This window comes from Apis mellifera, linkage group LG9 (genome assembly GCF_003254395.2).
Source record: "Apis mellifera strain DH4 linkage group LG9, Amel_HAv3.1, whole genome shotgun sequence".
NCBI classification, from domain to species: domain Eukaryota; kingdom Metazoa; phylum Arthropoda; class Insecta; order Hymenoptera; family Apidae; genus Apis; species Apis mellifera.
This window is the reverse complement of record NC_037646.1, coordinates 2,777,444-2,801,251: the sequence shown is the minus strand read 5'-3', so window position 1 is coordinate 2,801,251 and position 23,808 is coordinate 2,777,444. Positions and strand designations below refer to the sequence as shown.

Below are 23,808 nucleotides of genomic sequence, written 5' to 3'. Positions count from 1 at the left end.
ATTTCTATCATTTTAATTGATATTGCAAAATGTTTAAAAATATATTTATTTTAAAATAATTAAACATTTATTTATTTAAATGTTTTTTAGATTTGTTTTTTTTTTTTCAAAATCACCGTTACTTCTACATAAGAAAACATATACACTTTTATCGTATCATATATATCGTGAGAAAAATATTTTAAAAGCCATTTTTTCAAGGTCATTTTGCTTTTTCTTATCATATTTTCTATTATTATCATTATCTTTAAAATGCAGTCAAATACATTTTAACTTAATGTAGTGTGAGTACGTGATGTTCTTCTAAAAAAATATTAAGAATAATTAAGAAATTTTTTAAATTAGAAATATAATGAAATTTTAAAACAAAGTTAAAATGTATATAACGATTAAATTTTTATTAACAAACTTTATTAAAAACTTTATTAAGAAAAAAAATTAAATAAATAAAAAAATATATCATTAACATTTTATTAATTAATCTGCAATCAATATGTAAAGCTATGATTTTATTTTATATAATTTTTATTTTTAATTGAATCAGTAATTTAAAATAAAAAATAAATATATTTTATTTTATTACAATATTATATTTTATTACATATTCAAATTGAAATTATGATTTTGAAAAAACAAAATTTCATTTATTTTTTTTTAATAATAATAATACGTTTATTTTTTAATAATAATAATATATAAATAAAATTATTTATAAATAATAATAAAAATGAAAATTGAATGATAGATTATCATAACAAAATAATTTAATAAGATATTCAATATTTTAATTTTCATAAATAGTTAAATCATTATAAAGAATATTCACAATGATCTTTACTAATAATTGTAATTTATACAAAATTTATAAATATATATATATTATAAATATAAAAAAATAAATATTTTGCTTATCTTTCAAAATACTTTTTTGTTATTTCTATATGTATTTTATTTTTATGATATATATAAAAATAAATCACTATTTAATTGTTTATAATTTCATTTAATTAATATATATGATATTCTATATCAAATATATTTATATTTGAAGATTTTAAGAAATATATATTTTTACTTTTTATTTTATTTATAACGATTTCAATGTTTCATTTTCACTAATTAAATGAATTTTTATCATTTGAAAAAATTAAAATATTTATAATCACACTAAATATTGGAAAAATATAATAAATTACATTACAACGTGAAAAACAGAGGTTACCTTGTACCTCTTTATTGCAAGTTCTTAAAGGTTTATCCCACCTTCACTATCCCCACTCAAATATACCTTTAGTTCCCCACCAAACTACGCACCTATTATTACAGGAAAGAACGAGCAGCAGTAGTTTCTGTCATTTACGTTAAATCCGGCTTGATGTATGTAGGGTAGTGATTGATTTCCGAAGTTTCTGTCGCATGCGTTAAGTTTTATTATTTAAGTTATAGTAGTTGTTCACCACGTGATTCGTGATTATTAGGATTATTATTCGATAATGAAATTTCAACATTTTGTGAAAATACTTGTCATTTAAACGAACAACACATGTTGTATGGAATAATTCGTGTTTCTTTTTTTTTTTTGTTCTTTATATCTGTTTCTGGTTTTTCTGGTTTCTCTGTTTTCCTCTTCCTTAGCTAGGAAGACATAAACAAGTCTGTGGATAAGGTGATTTTTTCAAATATAAATATTTAGAGTTATTATGTGAATTATTTTTGTATATTGAATTATTATTAATTTCTTTTACACAATTAAAAAAAAAACGAATATTTTCATGTGTAAATATTGTTGTTATATATATATAGCATATATCAATATATATATTCAAATAGTTAATAAAGATTGACTGCATACTTCAATATATATATATATATATTACATGAATAGAAAATACGAAGGAAAATAAAGAAAACAGTGCAAACTACATTTTAAAATATTAAAAATTAAATATTTAAAAGCATTACTACATATATAATGTACATAATAATATTATATTACATAAAATAGCAAATGACAAAAGAAGATAGTAAACAATATCAGTTGTTTACAAAACAATAATTCAAGTTTCAGAAGTGATACAAATTAAAATTGAGATTTGAATAAATTGCTGTTTATAACATATTTTTCTTTGAATTATTTAATTTAGTGAAAAATTATAATAATAAAAAAGAAATCGCGAATTAAAAAGACATTAAAGACTTAATGAAAAGAAAAGAAATTAAAATAAAATCATCGATAAAAAGTGTGATTATATAGCACAATGAATTAAAAAATGTTTTTTTAGAAATGTTTTTTATTAATAAACTACAAAAGAAGTACATATTCTTTATTTTGTAATTGTACTTCCGTTTTTTCTTTGTCTGTATTCTTACACATTCGTTCTTTGATGCTTGATTTCAACAGGAGTTTTTATAAAAAAATACAAAGCTCAACATACCATATAAAATAACCATAGTTATTGCCAGCAGGCAAACATGATCTATAAGGAAAATGTGCGTGCATTTCAAGAAACTGCTACAATGTCATCTACAACAAAACACCTGTGCTGGCTGTCTATATCATCAAGAAGCCGGAAAATCAGCATTCGTAACTTTGGCTTTACGTAACACTGTCTGCTGCGTCTAGATTCAAGGTTATCCTATGGCCCGCAGGAAACGTTATTTCTAATGTGCCTGGGATTATAGTATAATAATAAAAACCTTGATTAACAGTTGATAGCTTTTATTATACCAATTACATATTTAAAGAATTAAATACTAATCAAAGAATAAATTATAAAAATATTGTTTAATTAAAACAGAGAATATGAATTTGTGATTTTAAAAGAACATTAAGAAATATATGATTAAATTTATTTATTCTTATGACAATTCTGCATAAATAAGTATTTAACTATATTATACTTTCATTTTAACATGATGTTATGCATCTTACAATTAAAAAAAAATTTTTTATTGTTATATGTATATAATAATTTTGAGCATTTTAAATCTTGATATATAAAATAATTGAAATAATGAAATAAATTATTCGAAACAACAAAGACAATTTACAGGCTACAGCAACTTGTAGTTACATGTGAAGTCAAAAACAAAAAATTTTCAAGAATAATCACGTTTGATCATTTCGTACGGAATATATACATGTTTACAATTCAGTGAACATCTAATTGTGTAACAATGAGTGTGAAAATTGTTGTTAGTGTGACGGAAATTGCAGATATGAGTTCTAAGGATCGTTATGTCATCGAAGGGATAGGTAAGTCAATATCTAAAACAAATTATTATACTAGATATTTTTCTAATAATATTAGTATTAAATATACGGCATTCTCTAATTTTTGAAATAAGATCATTATCTATCATCATTTATTATTAATTTTTGCATCAAAATTAAAGATAAATGCTAATTAATAATATATAAATAATAATATGTAAATTTGTAAAATAATATTATTTATTATTTAAAGTTTTAAAAGTGAAATTATAATCATAAAATTAAAAAATATATTTACAATAATAAACTAAATAATGTTTAAATTTTATAAAAATATTTAAAAATTATTTCAGTTATTTTTACAAATATATCCGATAATATTAAAATCTCAAAAAATATATAAAAATTAAGATATAATGATAAATCTTTCAATTTGAACTTAAGTGTGAAATATAAATGCAAAAGTTTGTACAAATTTTTCAACTTATCATGCAAGATATATGTATGTCTGATATACATTTATAGGAAATTCAATCTTTACGCACACATGATCACATTTTGATAGTAGTTTAATTAGTTTTCAATTACAATAAAATTCCCATAATCTGACATCCAATAATCTGATAATACAAATCTAGTTCAAAATATGAATCATAATCATAATCATATCTTATAAACATTATTCGCCAATCATCACAATTGTTATTTTATATTACATATTTGTATAATTGTACCTGATAATTCGAATTTCAAAAACTAAAATCTGCAAATTATAAAAGTTTTATTTTATTGAACTTTATCGAAGATTTTGGATAAAAAATTTAACAAATGAAAATTTGATACTTTATATTTTTTTTTATTTTTTATTGAAATAATATAATTGTATAATGATTCAAGTTTGTAAATGTCATTTTCAAGTAGGATAATTATAATAGTTGAAGGAAAGGAAAGTATCCAATAATCGATTATTGATTTGCAACACATAATTAATTCGAGTTGTAGAACCACCGGTGATAAAAGCTTGATTTATGGAAGTAAACTTTAAATTGCAGAGGTAAAATAACATACATACCTAAATGTATAGCAAATAATTTGAGTTAAGTTTATCTTTGTGTATGTATGATTTTATATAGTTAAACAAAATTTTAATTTTAGAAATTTTCAAAAGATTTAAAAGTATTATATTTATACATTTATATTCTGTGTTAAATATAGAAATTAATTAAGAAATTTTATTAAGAATATTTATTATATTAATCATAATTACATTTTCTTATTTTTCATACTAAAAATATCATATTAGAATATAAGTTCAATAATTCTGTATTGCATTTATTAGTATATTTTTGGGTTGCGATTCATAAGGATATCATTGCTGTCATTTTTTATGATTTTTAATACTTATTTATTTTAATAACGTAATTATGTTTACAGAACTATTAGAATAATTTTCTTAATAATTAATTCAAAAGTATAGTTAATTGTTTTATAACAATAAAACCGTGTTAATTTTTTAATCTATGTTATAAGAGAAACAGAAGGATTATATATTATTTAAATATTATAAAAGATGATTTCAAATCAGTATAAGGTGATTTCAAACACATTTAATATTCTAGAAGAATGTTTTCATACAAAGTTAAAAAATGTTGCTCTAGCATGTTAAATTATTGAGATTCTATTGTATTAATTTTATTTTGTTATTTAATAATAAGTTATGTATATGATCGATATATATTTTTTTATATTTGGTATATTGTTATTAACAATTAAATGAATATAATATATATTATATTTGTTTTTAATAATTCATTTACAAACAAATAAGATAAATATCAAATTATTTTTTTATTAAACATTATTTCAAAAACAATAATTTTCAACATTTTATAATTATATAATATTTTTATAATAGCAAAATTGTATTAATATTAATATATTATAATTATTAATATATATTAATTTTAACTTATAAATTAATTTACATTTTTTTGAATATTTTCTTTAATTTTCATGAAATTTAATTTATTTTTTTATTATATATAAAATTAATTAATATAATTACTTATATTTCTCATATTTTTTACTTAATTCGGTTATAATAATAATTATAGTAATTAACACGGAATAATAATAAAAATAAAATTTTTATAGTATTATATAATATTTTAAAAGAAGAAAAAGAAAATTGATTATTTAAATCTAGTTATTGTATATTTTTAAAATATTTTTACATAAAGAAGTTTTATGATATTAATTTATGTGAATAAATTTATTTCTTCATATTTTAATTAGATGAATACATATTATCATGCATTATTACGAGATATAAATAGATAAATTTAGATATATTTTTATCTTATAATTAATAGATATTAATACATATCTCTAATTAATAGATATTAATTTCTTTATATTTATTTCTTTCTTTCTAAATATTTCTTTTTATATATCTTATAATTAATAGATATTAATACGTATCTCTAATTAATAGATATTAATTTCTTTATATTTATTTCTTTCTAGATATTTCTTTTTATAAAAATTATTTATTTAATCAAATAAAATAGATATAAAAATTCTTAAAACTTATTTAAAAATATTGATATATAATATTAAAATTAAAATGATATTCATATATTATATATATCTTATTATAAATATTTTAATATATTATTGAATATTATAATATATTAACAATTGTAAAAAAATATTGCTTCTTTAAGAATCTATTAAAAATTGTTTTGTAAAATATAATTTTTTTTTGTTTTTATTTAGAAAAAATGTAAAAAGAATTTATTGAATAAAAATCAAATCTTATAAAAAAATTAGTTTTTTACATTATTTTTTATAATATTTATTTAAGTTAAAATATAATTAATACAAAATTAATATTTTTTTTTCTAGAATTTGTAAATTTAATATTAATTTAGATATTAACATATTAACGTATTTGAAATTTAGGTTTGTTATGTACCTTTTATATAGTCTTCTCATAAAATCGTGTGATGAAATTTGGATTATCTAAATTACTATTGATAAAATAGCATATTATTTTTTATGTGCAATAAATTTCTATAGTTGGTAATAACATTTAAATTTTCAATAGTTAGTAACTTTGTTATCATTCAGAAAATCTGTTTCTTTCAAAAAATTCATTAATATTAATATATAATAAAAATTCATTTATATATGTTATTATAGTTACATTTATATTTAGATTTAGATTAATTCTAAAAAAATGTAACTATTTAACTTTATGATATATATATATATACACAAAAAATTTACACACACACACACACACATATATATATATTTATATTTATATTTGCGTTCATAATAGAAGTATAAAAAATTGCGCTTTTATTATAATATAAAAATAATAAATTATTTTTACTTAACTATATTTACATTGTGATTTTTTTCTAATCATTTGAAAATATATATTTCAATTGAATATTAAATAAGACAATACAGTTAAGTAAACATATTAAAAAGAATAACCGAATGTTTTATAACAGACTAAATCATGAAATAAATTTGAAAAAAATCTATATTATTTTAAAATCATTATATTTAAAAATCTAAAAGATAATAATAATATAAAAAAAAAGAATTTTTTTATATATTTTCACAAAAAATAATTTTATTAAATTAAACTGAATATTAATTATTTATGTATTATAGACAAATTTTCTAAAAATTAAAATACTAAAAATAATTTTTTTACTTCATATTATAATTATATGTACTTTCAGTAAATACTCTTCATCTCATATTCAATCCATTATACCCATTTTAGCCATCATATTCATCATACCTAATTTTAAGTCCTTTAATCAGCAAAATTCTTCTTGAGTATTATAATTTTCTCTTTAATATAACTCTCCAAGTATATTTTTCTTTTTCATTGAATTCACTGAATACATAATTATTGAATTGTTTGCATTAATAGATTGAAATAAGATATATTATATAAATTCTAGATTTATGCATTAGTAATTTTTATTTTTAATCATATCTATTTACATTTTAAAATAAAATTTTGAAGTTAGAATATCATTAACAAGATGTATTCTATTTTTTGTAAAAATATTTTTTCTCTATAAAATAATAAATTCGTTAATTATCGAAATAAAAAATAAATAGCATTTTTCAATTATATGGAACGAGTGGCGTGTAATATCCGACCGGAACTGGTTTGGCACGAATGGAAACGTTTCAGTATACGCATATATAACATTTGGTTCGATAAAAAGAAAAAATAACTTTCGAGGACCTTCGTTCGTAAAAAAATCTTCCGCATGGAAACGCAAGTTACTTACATATCTCATCGAAGATCAACACTTATTCTGCAAACAATGGGCTTGTATGCTTTTACATGTCATATCTATTATTATATATTTCATATTTTTATATTATCCATATTATTTTATATGTTACATATATTTGTATAATATAATATATATTATATTATTAATTTTTATACATTAGTTTTTATATTATAATATAAAAACCATTAATATTGTCTAGAAAATATTTAAACTATATTAGTATAAAAATTTATACTATATTATATGAATTATTTAAAAAATATTTTTTTGTTGTTAAACTTTTATTTCTTTTATTTTATATATACTATTTTATTTTTAATTATATACTTGTAAATTTCTTTTTAATTTACATTATATTATGTTTTCTTTACATTTTTAATTTTTTATATAATTATATGTGATACATGCACAAATTTTTTTGACATTGTAATAATTTTGTTTTTTTTTTATATTGTTTTTATATTGTTTTGTTTAATACAAAAAAATTGATGTAAATTATCAAAATATAATGTGATCTATAAATGAATAATTTTTACTAATTATATTTCTTTAAATTTCAAAAACATGTTTACATGATCTGTTATTCAGCTTTATATCCTGGAATGATAAATTATTCGCTCTAAATGGTTCTCTTTTAGATGATTCACCTCATTTGTAATTCTAATTTTTGAAATCATTTTTTTCTTATGCAATATTAAGTGAAATGGAACGCAATTTATTTGATGAAATAAAGAATAAAGCGATTATAATTGATTATTTCCAATAATTATTTATTATTATATAATAATCATGATATTGCAAAAAGTAAAATTCAATGTGATAAATAATATTTCATGAGTAAGCAGAAATTGATTCTATTAGCATTTAATCTTAACACTATATATTGTGATTTGATATAATGAATTTGATATATGATAAATTGCAATAGTCTAAAAGTTATAAGAAATGGGTTATTCTTCTTAAACTATATATTCTTATGTATCTTATGTATACATATATAAGTAAGTAATGTACGTCATCTTATTAGCTAATCACGTGTACTATTCATGCACAATAGTCATGAGCATACTTATGACTGTTGATTTTACATATTTTTTTTACATGTTCCATGAAATGAATTCAAGCCTATGATTGTATTAGATTAATATCAAAAATATCGTATGTTATATTTAAAATAAAAATGAATTCATTAAATGAATCTAAATAATTAGTTTGAAATTAATAATATTTAATCAATTATCAATGATATTTAATATTTCTATGAATCATGTGCAATAAGATTTTTTTTTAATTAGATTTTAAAAAATAAGCTAACATAAAAAATTTTGAAATGAATATATATTAATATTTATACATAAAATAGTATAAGTATATTTAAGAGTCTGAGAGTCATAAATTATTCATTCATAAAAATAAAAGCTTTATATGTTTCTTCTAAATTTTTTTTAAATATTTTAATGGCTTTAATGATTAGTATTAAGGATTATTGCATTTAGTCTAGTACTCAAATTAAAGATAATTTATGATAGGTAATATCTTTGTATATTTATATTGTCTGTAACTTCTATGTTGTAAAGTTTCTCTGTCAGTAAGAATACAATGAAAATAATGGAAATGACATAGCTATTCAACAATTATTTAAAATAATTGTTTTCCAAGTTTTTTTTTTTACTCTCTTAATTTTTCATAAAAATAGTTTATGAAAAATTTCATATATAAAAATATAATAAAATTAGTGAAATAAATATAATATTTTATTTTTAATAGTGAATAGTGAATTTATTCATTGACAAAAAATATTCCCATATGCGATTAATTATATTCTTTAATTATATTCATATAATAATTAATATTAATTAATAATTTCTTTTCAAAAATTAATAAAATTCATATTAATTAATTATAAATATTATTTTTTCTTATAATTTCTTGTAATAGCAAAAGAAAAAGTTTCTAAGACTTTAATCTATAAAAGCGCATATATTAAAATGAAGAAATAATATCAGCAATCTCCAAAAAAGATGATTTCCATGATTTTCTTTTAGATTGCGATTCCATAATTACTTTAGACAATAGGAATATTATTTTTAAAAAAATTGGTCACGAAATGCAAAAATATTTTGAATAAAATATAATAAGTACTTACATAATAAGTAACACGTGATATATAATCTTATGTTGTTATTTTTCCCATATTTCGTTACCTCTTGATTATAATATTGTAAATTTGAAATATAGTATATATGAAATGTCAACTACGAAAGTCAGATGATATTATATTCCCGAATTAAGATAAGAAATGCAAATATTTTGTGCATGCATATGATAGATGAAGACTTTAATTCAGGGCAAATTGAAATTGAAAAAAATAATCTCTTTCGAAATATAATTTGAATTTTAAAAACACTTATTTATCGAATTTAATGTTGTTTATTCAGAAACATTTCTGTTTAGAGATACTAACATTAATGATATGATAAAGATGTTTTTATATAGTATACATGTTATAAACAATTTTATTGGAAAATATTTAGAAATTATTTATTGAAAAATATATTATTACAATAAATATTCTAAAAAAACTTAATAAAAGAAATATTTTGAAAGCTTTTTATTCTTCTTTTTTATGCATATATTTATATGTTTTTAAATATCTTTAATAAAATATTATACTTATAATTTCAGAAACAAATAAAATAAATTTTTTTTTTAAACAATTTTCAAATTTTTCTTTTTATCTATGCATCTTATATCGAAACCTCATTTCCATATTAAAATAATATCACTACTATTACTTATAATATCATTATTATTATAATAATTTCACTTATTGTTAAATTTATAGTAATTGGTAATTTTTCTATTAATAATATTTTCACGTTTAATATATCATTTCTTAATAATGTCGATTTCATTTATATTTGTTTTAAAAATCTTAACATTATTTTCCAAGAGTTTCCAAGAGCATTTCTTTTGCCGAATGACATTGAAAAATTTTTTTATCTAAACAGAGCAATTTACATATTAATGCTGCTGTATACCAGGCAATATAAGTTGAGCAATACGAATAACGATAATCTGACAGCTTTAGATACATATTGGATGTTCATAATCTGTCGAGGATTTTGGTATAAGATAAGATAACCGAATAAAATAATTAGGTTTCATAAATTTATATTTTATTTAAAGAATGAAAGTTTTATTTTCTTTTTCTTTGTAAAATTGAAATTGTTTCATATTTCATATTGATGATATTAAGACAAATAAAATATTATGAAATAATGTATATATAAAAACATATGGCAAATATAAAATAAAAGATATTAATTAAAAATGCTTAAATAGAAATCATGTCATCATATAGAATCATAATTTAAATTGAAAATATTTACGAAATAAAATTATGTGATTAAGTAGAAGTTTTGAAACTTTTTTATTTTTATAAATATTTTTTGATAAATTTTAAAAAATAGAATTTTGATTTTAACTATCGAAATTCAGTTTAAAGATCATATATATGTAAAATGCAATATTTTTAATAATTGAAACAATCTAAATATAATTTAGATTAAATTCAAATTAAATCATATTTTTGGCCAAATTATTGTATTTTATACAATAAATTGTCAGAACAAAGAACATGTGCTGTACATCTGTATATACAGCTTTAAATCGCTCCGTTTAAATAATCATCATTTATATGCATTTAATAATTTGATCCATTTGGACTATGAATGACGTACAATATAGTGTCAAGGTATAATATGAACATTAAATTTTACATACATGTAACTTTAAAATCATGAATTTTGACAATTAAAATTTATATTATTAAATCTGTTTCAATTGTACATTAAAATTAATCAGGAAAAAAATTCTTAGCATTCCAAAGTAAAATTTAACTTATTTAAATTATTCTCATAAGGGATTATAAAAATTTTAAGATACAAACATAGAAAAAAAAAATACCTGCGTAAAAATTAAAAATAAATAATTTCTAATATTTACAAATAAATTTTAATATTTGAGAATAAAAATCAATCAATATTTATTAAAGATAGATATTATATAGTATAATAGACATATAATTTTAAAATAGATTTAAAATATTTTATTTTTAAAAATAATAACATTATTATTCTATTAAAATCAAATAATTTTGAAACATTTTTAAAAAAAGAAACCAATTAATATTTAAATCATTTATTTTAATTTAAAATTTTTTAACAAATATTCTCATTTTTATAAATATTATGAATAAAAATTGATTTCATTGCAGATTTTATATTTAATATGTTTAATTTTAAACAAAACTAAAATAAAAATATATTTAAATTGATTCTTTTCAAAATATAAATATTTTAATATCATTTTTCATTAATTTATAAATAAATTAGCGTGTAAAAAAAATGACTTTTGATTTTCCAGATGTATTAAAAAAATTCATACATTATATATTATATAACATTAATATATACATAAGAATTTTATCTTACGACATTTCATATCTTCAATTATTTCAAAAATATAGCCTTATCCAGCTAGAATACAATGAATATTTATAACATATGTTTGACATATCTTATTATCATTTAGCTATTTATTTTATACATAATTAATACATATTATTTTAATAGATTATTATATGTGTCATATATTATCTACTATTTGATGGAAAGATCTATCATTAAAATCGATATCTGTTTAATCTTTCGTCTAACTTAATATACGATAACTTATCTTAGCTATTCTATTGGTCTTTTGTTATCAGCCACAAACTATTCGTTTGGTCGCCACACTGCCATTAACATTACGTCGAAGAATTATTTTGAAACATTAGTTTCAATTTCGACAAAAGAATGTAACAGAATAAATAATAGAAAGTGAAGAAAGTATATAATTCGAAAAGAAAGAAATTATATTCTGTTCTTTTGTTATTTATTTTATAATTTATTTTAAATTACTTATTTTCTTTCTTATTATAAAGATATGAACAATATGATTTACTGTAAAATCAAAAAAAACTATAATAAGTAAAGTTTATTGGTACTAATTATTTCTTTTTTAAAAAATTAACTTAGAATTTCAAATTTTAGAAATTTATGTAAAGATTCAAATTGGATCAGTAGATTGACAATTCTCAATAGATTTTTTTAAAATTTATTATTTTAGGTTACGTTAGATCGTAGCATTCTAAATTAGATTGTTCAAAATAGTTTAAATTACGCTAAAAAATATCAAACAATTTTAAAAAATAATTTGAAATAATTATAAAACAATATCTAAACAAAAAATTCAAAACAAAAAAATTTTTCAAAAAAAGAAAATTTGAAAATAATCAATTATACAAAATTCAAGTTAATTTAAGAATTAAAAACTAACTCAGTTTTCGCGTGAAAATTAAAAATTTTTCAAAAAATGAATTAAATTAACTTTAAATAATTCTTATAATATTTTTTCGTTTTTGTATAATTTACATTTTTTGTATAAAATTTTATTTATTTTTATATATTACAATAGATAAATACGTATATTTCAATAAAATATATAATCTATATATATATATATATATATAATTATATATATAATATATATATAATTAGTATATAAGATTATATAGTATATAATCTATAGTATATAATATATAATTTATATGTATTGAATTATATAAGTTATATGATATAGCAAAATATTTATTAATATATGAATAATAAAAAAATATTAGAAAATACAAAGATACAAAAAATAATAAAAAAAGATTTTTATTTTTTTAACTTATTATAAACCAATTACAAAAGATTTTTATAAATATTTGAAATGATTTATTTGGAATTCTGTATTCTATGATAATAATAGATAAGATTAATTATTGACTTTAGATAAAAACTGGATAATGTACAATAAATAAATGAGAAAGTAATATTGGTCGACTTTTGGATAATGTTTTTATAAAACAAAATATCTGTTAATATAAAAAAGAAAAATTAGGAAATTATACATATGATAAAATTCATTTAACAATATTTATTATAATGGAATTTAATTATAATATCTAATTAATCTTTTCAAATCTGATAAAATAATACTAAATTTATTAAATTATGCAGATTTTTAACAATATTTTATTTTGTTAAAATAATATCATTATAATTTTTTCTTTTAATTGAAATACTATTTTGAATGATTCATTCTCATTATTATTTGAGAGAGAGTTGGATTCCATTTTGTGGCAAAGTATTACAAGAGAAAACAGTTTCATGAAAATAATATAATATTGTAATAGGTAAATTTTCATAATTAAGATATCAACTTGTTCACTAGGCTATACTTTTCAGATTCTTTGTCTTACAATACAATGTCGATTATCCATATTTCAATTATTCAAATTTCGATTGTTTACTGACCAATTATCCGGAATAAATAAATATCTATTTAAATTATATTATTTATAAATATTTAAAAATATTTTAACTATTTTATCTGAAAAACCAAAGGAATTTAATTTATTAAAATAATAATTATAATTTTTTAATTAATTAAGATAATTGATATTTCAGTGTATTTATTAAAATAATTTCATTGCAATTTTTTTCTTATTTTAAATAATTTAATTGAGTTATTTTAGTAAAAAATTAAATTTCAATTAAAAACTAAATAATTGTCAATCCGATTTCTTGATCTGACTTCATTGTGATTTTTTATAATATTTCTATATTATATTGCATTTGACGAAATATAAATAATATTTATAAATAGTGAAGAATAAATAAATTAAAAATGAACTTCCTATTTCGTTTTATTTCATTTTGATAGTAATTTTAGCAATGTGTACGAAACAATCATTTCGACCATCTTGGCGTTACACATCTTTCTTTTAATTATTTACCGACATATTTCATGCCGATAAATTTATCGATTCATTTTCTTATAGCTTAATAGTTAACTCTTGAAGAACAAAAGAAAATTGGCGTGAAATATAAATTGAAAGTAGTTCGTCATTTACAACCGATAAACTTAGCGAATAGCCTAATATATGCCACAGTAATTTTTACAAAGACTATACGGCTATTACAATTGTTCTAATATTACTGACAAAAAACCTATTGAGGCATAGAATCTCATTAGAAATAAAATTACATATTTCATTTTGCGAATTATTATTTAGCCTACGTTTTCTTTTATTTATTATAATCATTAATATGTTAATAATATAATAATATTATAATATTGTAATTAATCATTAAAAAAAAATTTATTTTTTTTTGAGTGAAATATTTATATATTTAATTCAATAAAGTTTAATTTTTTGTTATTAATTGATAAGTCATTAATATTTATTTTTTTAGTTAGAATAATTTTTTCTATAATTATTATTTATAGAATTAGATATATAGATTTAAGGGAATTAAAAATGGATCGTTTTTTATATTTAATAATTTTATTTTTAATTTATTGTTGAAAGAGTTAATTAAATATTTGATTGAATTTATTTATTTAAATGTATACTTTCTTTTATTATTTGAACAAAAACTTATGAATAACGAAGATTCTCTTATTAGATATATAAACTTCATTTACATAAATTATTTGTTTCCCAAGAGATCTAGTTAAATAAAATTTCACTGTAAAAGATATATCTATATATACTGATTACGAGTCATAATAATTATAATAATTTAATTTAAAAGTTTGTTAAAATTAAATAACATTAACATTATGATTTAAATAAAAACGAAAAAAATTATTAGTTAATTATATTTATTTACATATTCATTTTCATCAATTTTATATTTTTATGTCATTTTGTAAAAAGTGATTTTATTACAATTAAAAAATTTTAATTATATAATGACTTAAATAAATCTAATCTTAGAATTATTTTCTTGCAAAAATTTTAATAAATTTAAATTAAATTTAATAAATTTTGATATATACTGTAGTATAGTAGAAAGATAAAACGATTGATTCATTGATTTAAAACAATTTTTTTTAATTAAAATAATATATAATAATATTTTAATTTAAGTTGGCCATTTACATATTTCTTTGCTGCATTTTTTCTTTTTTAAGTATAAAGTTCAAATTTTAAAATTAAAATAATTCGATACGTGTTCTATATTTTCGCATTATATTTCATTCTGATATGATATTATATCTGATAATAATAAAAAGTGTAATCTGAAAAAGTGTAATTAGTATAATAATGAAAAATTTATTTTTTAATTAATAACAGAATAACAATTTAAATTATGAAACTTAAGTAAATAATTAATTAAATGAAATGAATTAATAATTAAGTAAATTAAAATTTACTAAAAATTATTAATTATCAAAATCTAATTACATGAGAATATAAGTTTTATTTAAAAATTATATTTTTGTGAATCTTTCTTTGTTAAACAAAGAATAAAGTATATGAAAAATACAAACAAATTACGAAAAATTAATTTGATTTATGACTTTAGACATCCCAATATCTTTCTTGCTAAGTTAACAATGGTATTTTCCTTCTGTCAGTAGCAACTGTCTTTATTACTTACAATTACATCAATTTATTAAGTGTTTGATGTGATATAATCATATAAGAGATGATTGCAACCAAGATGAACGCTCTTTAGATAGAGTTGAGAATACCCAATAATATGGCTTGAGATTGTTCAAATTTTAATCTAATTGTAAAGCTTTATTCTATTCTGCAATTTATTTACAGTAATAAGTTTTCAAAATTTGAATTCATTTTCATTTAAAAAGGAAATTTTTCATATATTCTCTTATCAAACAAAATAATCCGAGTATACATATCGTTTATTTGCTCTAATATTAGTCTAAAAATTTTCTTATAAGAATATATTAAAATTTAATAAAATTAATAAAATTAATTATTAATGTCTTTAAATTATTTAACTCTTAATAACTTTTAATAATTAATTATTCTAGAAATTATTGTAAATATATTGATTTCAATTATTCTATAATTAATCATAATTCTCAATTAAATTAATCTTGCAAAAGTATATTGAAGTTATTATTTTAACACGATATATATTTTTGTTACTCTATTTCTAAATAATTGTAAACGTAACATTTATTTAATTTAATTTAATTTTTCTTAAATATTTTTTTAAATATTATATAATTTTACTTTTATTACATAATTACATAATTATATTTTTATATATTATATTACATAATAACAATTTTCTTTATATTTTTTAAAAAATTTCACAATTTAAATATATAAAAATCACGCAAAATTTGAAAGATTCTAATGTAATATTTGATAACATAAAAATATATATCTATTGATTATTATGAAAAGTAAATAAAAATATTTTTAACAAAAATTTAACAAAAAACTTAATTAAAATTTTTATTTTATCAATATTTATTATTGATTATATATATCAGAACTCCGCCCTCTCTCTCTTTCTTTTATTATTAAAAAATATATTTTATAATAAAGCTAAAGAAAATTCAAATTATTAACATATAATCATATTAATCGATAAATTTTACTATTAGAATTTGTTCGGATGTAATATTATTTAATAAATAATTTTATTAAAACATTACTATAGTAATAATTTTATTAATTTTATTTAATTATAGTAATTTCATTTAAAAGAATGAAAAATTTCAAACATTGATCAAACTTTATAAATACTAAAATTATACGAAATTAATTATGTCAAGATTAATAGCTTAATCATACATTGTTATATGCTGATTTATGTGTACAAACGAAATTTAACATTTCAATTGCACGTTCACATCACGTTTCTGTTTTTAAATGCTACTTTAGAAAGAAAGATATAGCATAAGAAAGCATTAAGAAAGAAGATCAAGTTAAATGTTAAGTAGCAAGCAATTTAAGTCTAAAAAAAAAACTTTAATATGTAATATGTCTGTTTTAAAAATAAATGTTAATTAAAATATTTATGTATAAAAAATTGAGGAATTTATAATAACAATATAACAAAAAATATATTTGCTAATTATAAAATTTAATAATTTGAATAGATATTCTTCTTGAATATAAAATTTCACATAATATAACAATTATAAGTATAAAAATAAATAACAATAATAATTATATATAATAAATACTTTATTTAAAAAAATTTTAATAAATTTGATAAGAAAATATTAAAATATTTTTTTTTATAAGAGAAATATATAGAAATTTTTATATACTACTTAAATTTTTATATATATATTTATATATATATATATTTTTATATATAATTATATTTTGCTATAAAGGATGATAATTGACAAAAATTTAATTAATTTTGCTATTAACTTCCCAATAAATACACAATAATTTAATGAATATATATGTAAATATTTATTATATTTGAATGTCTTTCATTATCAATTTTTTTAAAAATGTTAGTATTATTACTTACTGTATCTTATTTTACATTGAATTTCATAAATAATACGAATGAAACACGCATTTGTAAGAGAATAAAAGAGAACATAAAAGAATAAAATAACGAACATAATTCTGAAAATGATTGTATGAAAGCCAACAAGAATATTTCAACAAACATAATAATCAGTTATTTTAACTTATTTGTTATTTTTTAACAAATATATCATATTCAATATTTCACAATAATGCTTTCGAGATATTATTTCGAAATATTGAATAGTAAAAATTAAAATATGTAAAATCAAAAAAATGACATGTTAAAAATAAAATAAAAATTTAAACAATTCATAACCTTCACATAATTATATTTCTTGTGTGCTGATTGTTTTCGTTTTTATCTTATCTGAAATTCTTTGTCATTTATGAACAATACAGTATAATTGGAAAATATCAACTCAATTTTTATTGATTTTTGTCTGTATTTTATATTGAATGAATTATAATTCTGAAAAGAAATGTAATTATAAAAATATGATTAAATGTAAAAATTATTTACATTTAATATACATGTAATATACATGTATCGTATAGATATTTATATATCAAAAATTTTTTTCGTATTTTTAATCTTAATATTAAAATTTTTATTTTAGATTTGTTTTTACATAATAGTGCTAAATCAGATTAAATATGTTTATTTTAAAAATATATTAATATATCTACAAAAATTGTATATATATTATACAATGATAACATATACATATAATCAGCAACAGCGATTATCAATGCGTAAGACCTTCGCGGGTGGTAAAATGTCAATATTTCTAAAGAAGACACAACAATTTATTTAATCTTTGTGAGAGATAGAAATTATCTAAACGATATATAATTTCCTTCCAATATTGTTTTCTTCTACATTTATTTTTTTTTTCTTTCACATTTACTTTAGTATTTTTTTTTATCCAATAGATTATTCTATTGATTAAAATTCATATTGCAGAAATAATACGAGAATTATCGGTAGCTATTTGAACAAATACTTGAAATAATTGCACGTTGAAATTAACGTCAGAACGATGAGAAAACTATTTTAGCTTGCGATTATAATGGAATTTTTTACAAGAAATAATTATGCACAATTGTTATCGCCACATTAAAACATTTCAAAGTTTATTGATTACTTAAGACTAATAGATAAAACCATGATAAAACTTTTTTATATACTTTAAATTAATTTTTCTTATATCAATAATTATCAAAATTGATTGGATGAAATACAAAAAAAAATTGAAAATATTCTATATTTATATATTTCTTTGCATATTTACATTTCCTCATATTTCTTTTCTTGAATCTGTTTTTTTTTCATCAAAATTCTTAAAATTTTTGTTTTTATCTTTAATATCTTTCAAAATTAAACATATATAAAAATATCTATAATTTTAAAGTAAGGTCAAGTTGGACAAATATGTTTTTTTACGTATTATCTTGTTATAAAAAGTATTTTGCACTTTATATTGAGAATATGTACTAATCATATTAATATATTCTTTAAATATTTCGATGACTGTTTTTTGAACATTAATTATGAGATAATATTTTTGAAAAATATATTTGATCAACATTTTCTATTATATTATATATAATAAAAATAATTTACAAACAAAAGATAACAAATAAAAATAATAACATTCTTGGCAATAATAATTATAAATTTATATTAATACAAAAATATTATTATATAATTATATTTTAAATAAATATTGTTAATATATTTTTAACAGTTTAATAATTATTTTTATATGAAATAAAATTTTTATTTATAATAAAAATATTAAAAAATTTAAGAAATAATTTATTATTAATCAATAGTTTTCTTTATTTCTTTTTTTATTTCTTTTTTATTTCTTTATTAAATATGTATTTGTTTTTTTTTCTAAATAAAATTATTTAAATATAAAAATAAATCTAAATAAAATAGTGTATTATTTCTAAGATTAGTATAATATTTTCAATACTCTTTATTTTGAAATATACTTATTAAAATATTATAATTTGTATAATATTCGACATATATATTAGAAAAATTTATAATGTTTGGAAAAAAAAATATTTTTATATATTTATCAATTATGTTATTAACAACACATAATTTTTATTTGTAATAAATTATTTAGTATATATACGTTTAAAACAAATATATTTAATTTTGTTTTTTCAAATGTTATTCAATCATTTGTATTAAATAAATATTGTTTCTTTAATAAATTTTATTGATTATATTGTATAATTCTGATGATTATGCATATTTTAATAGTCACGATAAATACTTTACATTCTATCAAGTCATCATATTAACTTAACTTAATGACTTCTATAATATCCCTAATCTTTTATATGGAAAATAGTATAAAATATGAAGTATACAATATATAACACAATTTATAGTATTGACTTGAATTGCTCTTGGTATGTAACTCGCCTACGTTGATTTAAAGCTTTAGACGAGAAAAAGAGGATTGATTGACCATACTGACCTTGGACGTGTTGGCAGTTAACGCTAATTTGTTCTAATAGATTAAGCAAATTTAGCGAGTAATAAAACTTGTCAAGTAATTTTATAGAATTTGCATTGTAGAATTCGATTTTAAACAATTTTTACATTTTATTTATAGCTTAAGCTAAGAAAACCGAATTGGATGTGTATATTGTAATTTTTTATCATCTTTAAATATGTACTCAAATATAGCAATATATTTAAACTGTTGCATAGAGACAATATAATTTTATAAATATATAATAATAATAGATAAATATTTATTCTCATTGGAATGCAAAAATGATATTTTAAAAATAAAATAATTTATTAACTTTATTGATTTTTTAATATGGAACAAAATCATTAAATAATTCTATTTTTAATTATATGTAATTGTTATTTAATTAAAAATTGTGCTTCTCAAAATAAACAAGTTATCTAAATTTTTATCAATGTTTATAATTATAATTTAATTATAATTTATATAATTCTAAAAAAAAGAAATACATCATTAATTAATTAAATATTTTATTATTTGTTATTTATATATACTCTTAATTTATTTATAAAAAAAATTTATTTTATATTTATTTAAAATATATCATTTATATTGTTGATTCACAATGATATGCTATATGATAAAAATAGTTTCATTCGCAATTCACTTAAATCTATTTTTTTAAACTTTTTTTATTATATTTCAACTTAAACATAAAACATTTTATTACTTTCTATTGTCACGATATTTTGAAGATTATTTATTTTTCTATTTTTCATTTAAGCATTAATTTAAAAAAAATCATAAAATTATAATTTTTTAAAAATATTTAATTTATATAAAATTTAAAGTGAAACTTAATCTTAAGGAAATAATTAAATAAAACAGTTTACAGTTGAAATATTTGACTAAGTCAAATAATAATATTAAATTCAAATTATATTTTCTCTTTAATATAAAAATTTCTGTAATTTTTGAATGAAATTTTCCAAAATTAAAAAATTAAGTATATATGAACAAAAATTATTTGTATAAAAATATAATTTATTTATCTTATTATAAGAATTATCTTTATTTTTTGGTAGTTAGATGGTCATAACGTTTGAGTGTTGTCAATATAATCCGGAAACTATCGAGGTTAACGGTCATCGGTAAATTCTTTCGAGCACAAACAGCAAAATGTTCCCTGTTTTGCATTTACTTTAATCTGTATTACACTTAATTCTAATTCTTCAAGTGCTGAAATAGAATATTTGCATATTGATATCTCGTATTTTTACTTGCAAATATATTAAATTTTTAGTTGACATATTGAAATTTTATCATTCAATTCAAATCCATATATTAATCTAATTAAATTTTTTAATTAAATAATATTCTTTAAATTTAAATATTTATAATAGAATTTATAATAATTTATTGTTTGTCGTTAAATTAAAACTTTAAGATGTGTATAACCATAGTAGAATAAATTCATTACAAAAAATATTTTTTCTTGTTATTCTCTAATTCAATGTCAAATGTCGGCCAATTAATTAAATTTTAAAGAATTTTTGATTATCAGATTGAATAAAACAAAAAATAAAAAGAAAACATTATTTACAAAAGCAAAGAATTTATATCGTTTATTTTAATTGAGAATTCAATATCCTCTTTAGCAATTTACGGATAAATAAGTTTTGAATATACAAGTATATATATACATATGTATTGGTTAGAACACGCGAACATACACGTATATACTTTCTAGTAAAGCTTGTTGGTCTGCTTTCTAAAATTTTGAATTAAAAAAATGAGAAAGAAAAAAAGAAAAGATCGAAGAAATATAATGTATATATATTTATATACGAAGAAAGAAATTAACAAACGAATAAATGAAGACACGAAGACACAATTTGCGCTTTGTTCAATTCCCCTCGTAGTGATAAACGAACGTATCATCTTATTGTGCTACTACATTTTGTCCGATAAGAATCTAATCGAAAACAGTGCTCGTCTTGACGCATGACAGCATTCTACACGCGTATAAGGCTAAGTGAGAGGCTGGCGTATACATATATACACAACCTTCTCGCTGCCGTATCATTCAGCATGGTTCGACAGCCGTGGTTCAATCGAACGGTAGCAACAGGTGCGTTGATCGTTAGTCGTTCCCTCGGGAATGGAAAACACGCGTTCGGTGTAAATGAGAGAAGAGAAAAGGGAAGGAGAAGAAACGGGGTGGGGTTGTTCGGGAGTAAAGGAGAAGGAGGGGAAAATCAGTGGCGAGGGAACGGGAACGGGAACGGGAGCGTTCCTTGGTTCAGTCAGTTCAGCGAAGTCCGTCGAAGGTGAAAAGTCTCTCCTTCTTCTTTACTCTCGGTTGTCATAAACGAGAGAGACTCTCCACGATCACCTTGCCCGTTACTTTTTAACTTTTAACGCGTAAATACGTGCGTGGTCGCGTGCTGGTGCAGATATATTACACATACCGACTCGACAAGTGTGTGCACGTGTGTGTTAATGCGTGTCCGTGAGTTTTCTATCGTCCTCGAGAGATATTGGTGTCGATGCTGTATCAAATTCGAAGCTAACCGAGAGATCTTTATTGGGGATTGGTCGCATTGATGAAAACATTTCGACTGTTAAGTATGTTTCAGGATCTAACGCTTGATTAGCTGTCGCCATCTTCTTCCTACAGTTGACAGCTTGAGTGCATTTGAAAGTACACACACGTTACATTGTTCCTAGCGGATATACATATATACGCGCGCTCACACACGTATACACACACATCGAGATATATATATATATATATGTACATCTATATATACGTATATAGTTGTTGATTTGGTGCATCTATGTGTCCTTGCCGTGCGATAGCATCCTCCCTTTACGTCGACATACGATAGCCAGGTCGATTCCGCCGATTTCAACCTACTATGTTGGAATTCTCCGTACAACATGCCGAAGTCGGTACGTACACGAACATTTGATGTCCAGCATGCTGCACGATGTACGTGGATCGCATGTGGGAAAGAAAGTGCTTTCTCGTTTGCCCATCTTTTGTATAACTCGTGACCTTTGAGAAGCATAAACAAACTTTGTAGTAGAATCAGACGTCCGTTTTTCCTTCTGCTTTAAACTATACTATTATTTTTTTCTTTTATATTATCTCCAACATTTTCAACGCTTTTTCTATTCAAAGAACGTACATACATATATATTCAATTAATCATGCGAGCATGTTTCCGCATTTGAATATATACATTTCGAATGACATCCAATTCATCCATGGACGACAATAAAAATTACATTTTTCTTCTTTTGTCAATGGTACATCTAATTAGATCAAACTAATTT

The 23,808-nt window shown here is 19.2% G+C and overlaps 1 protein-coding gene across 10 annotated transcripts in view; it reads left to right on the top strand.

Moving 5' to 3' along the window:
• The first annotated feature begins 3,010 nt into the window (after positions 1–3,010).
• LOC724177 overlaps positions 3,011–23,808 on the top strand; it is a 76,866-nt gene continuing 56,068 nt past the window's right edge. The window contains exons 1-2 of one of the 10 annotated variants that reach the window (XM_006558169.3): positions 22,556–22,597; positions 23,329–23,421. In XM_006558169.3, the coding sequence (XP_006558232.1) occupies positions 23,388–23,421 (34 nt within the window). In that variant the 5' untranslated portion in view covers positions 22,556–22,597; positions 23,329–23,387. Of the gene's footprint in view, positions 3,257–22,555; positions 22,598–22,677; positions 23,422–23,808 lie in introns of those variants that run through there. The other 9 variants (XM_006558168.3, XM_016913937.2, XM_016913936.2 and 6 more) reach the window with 9 other exon arrangements.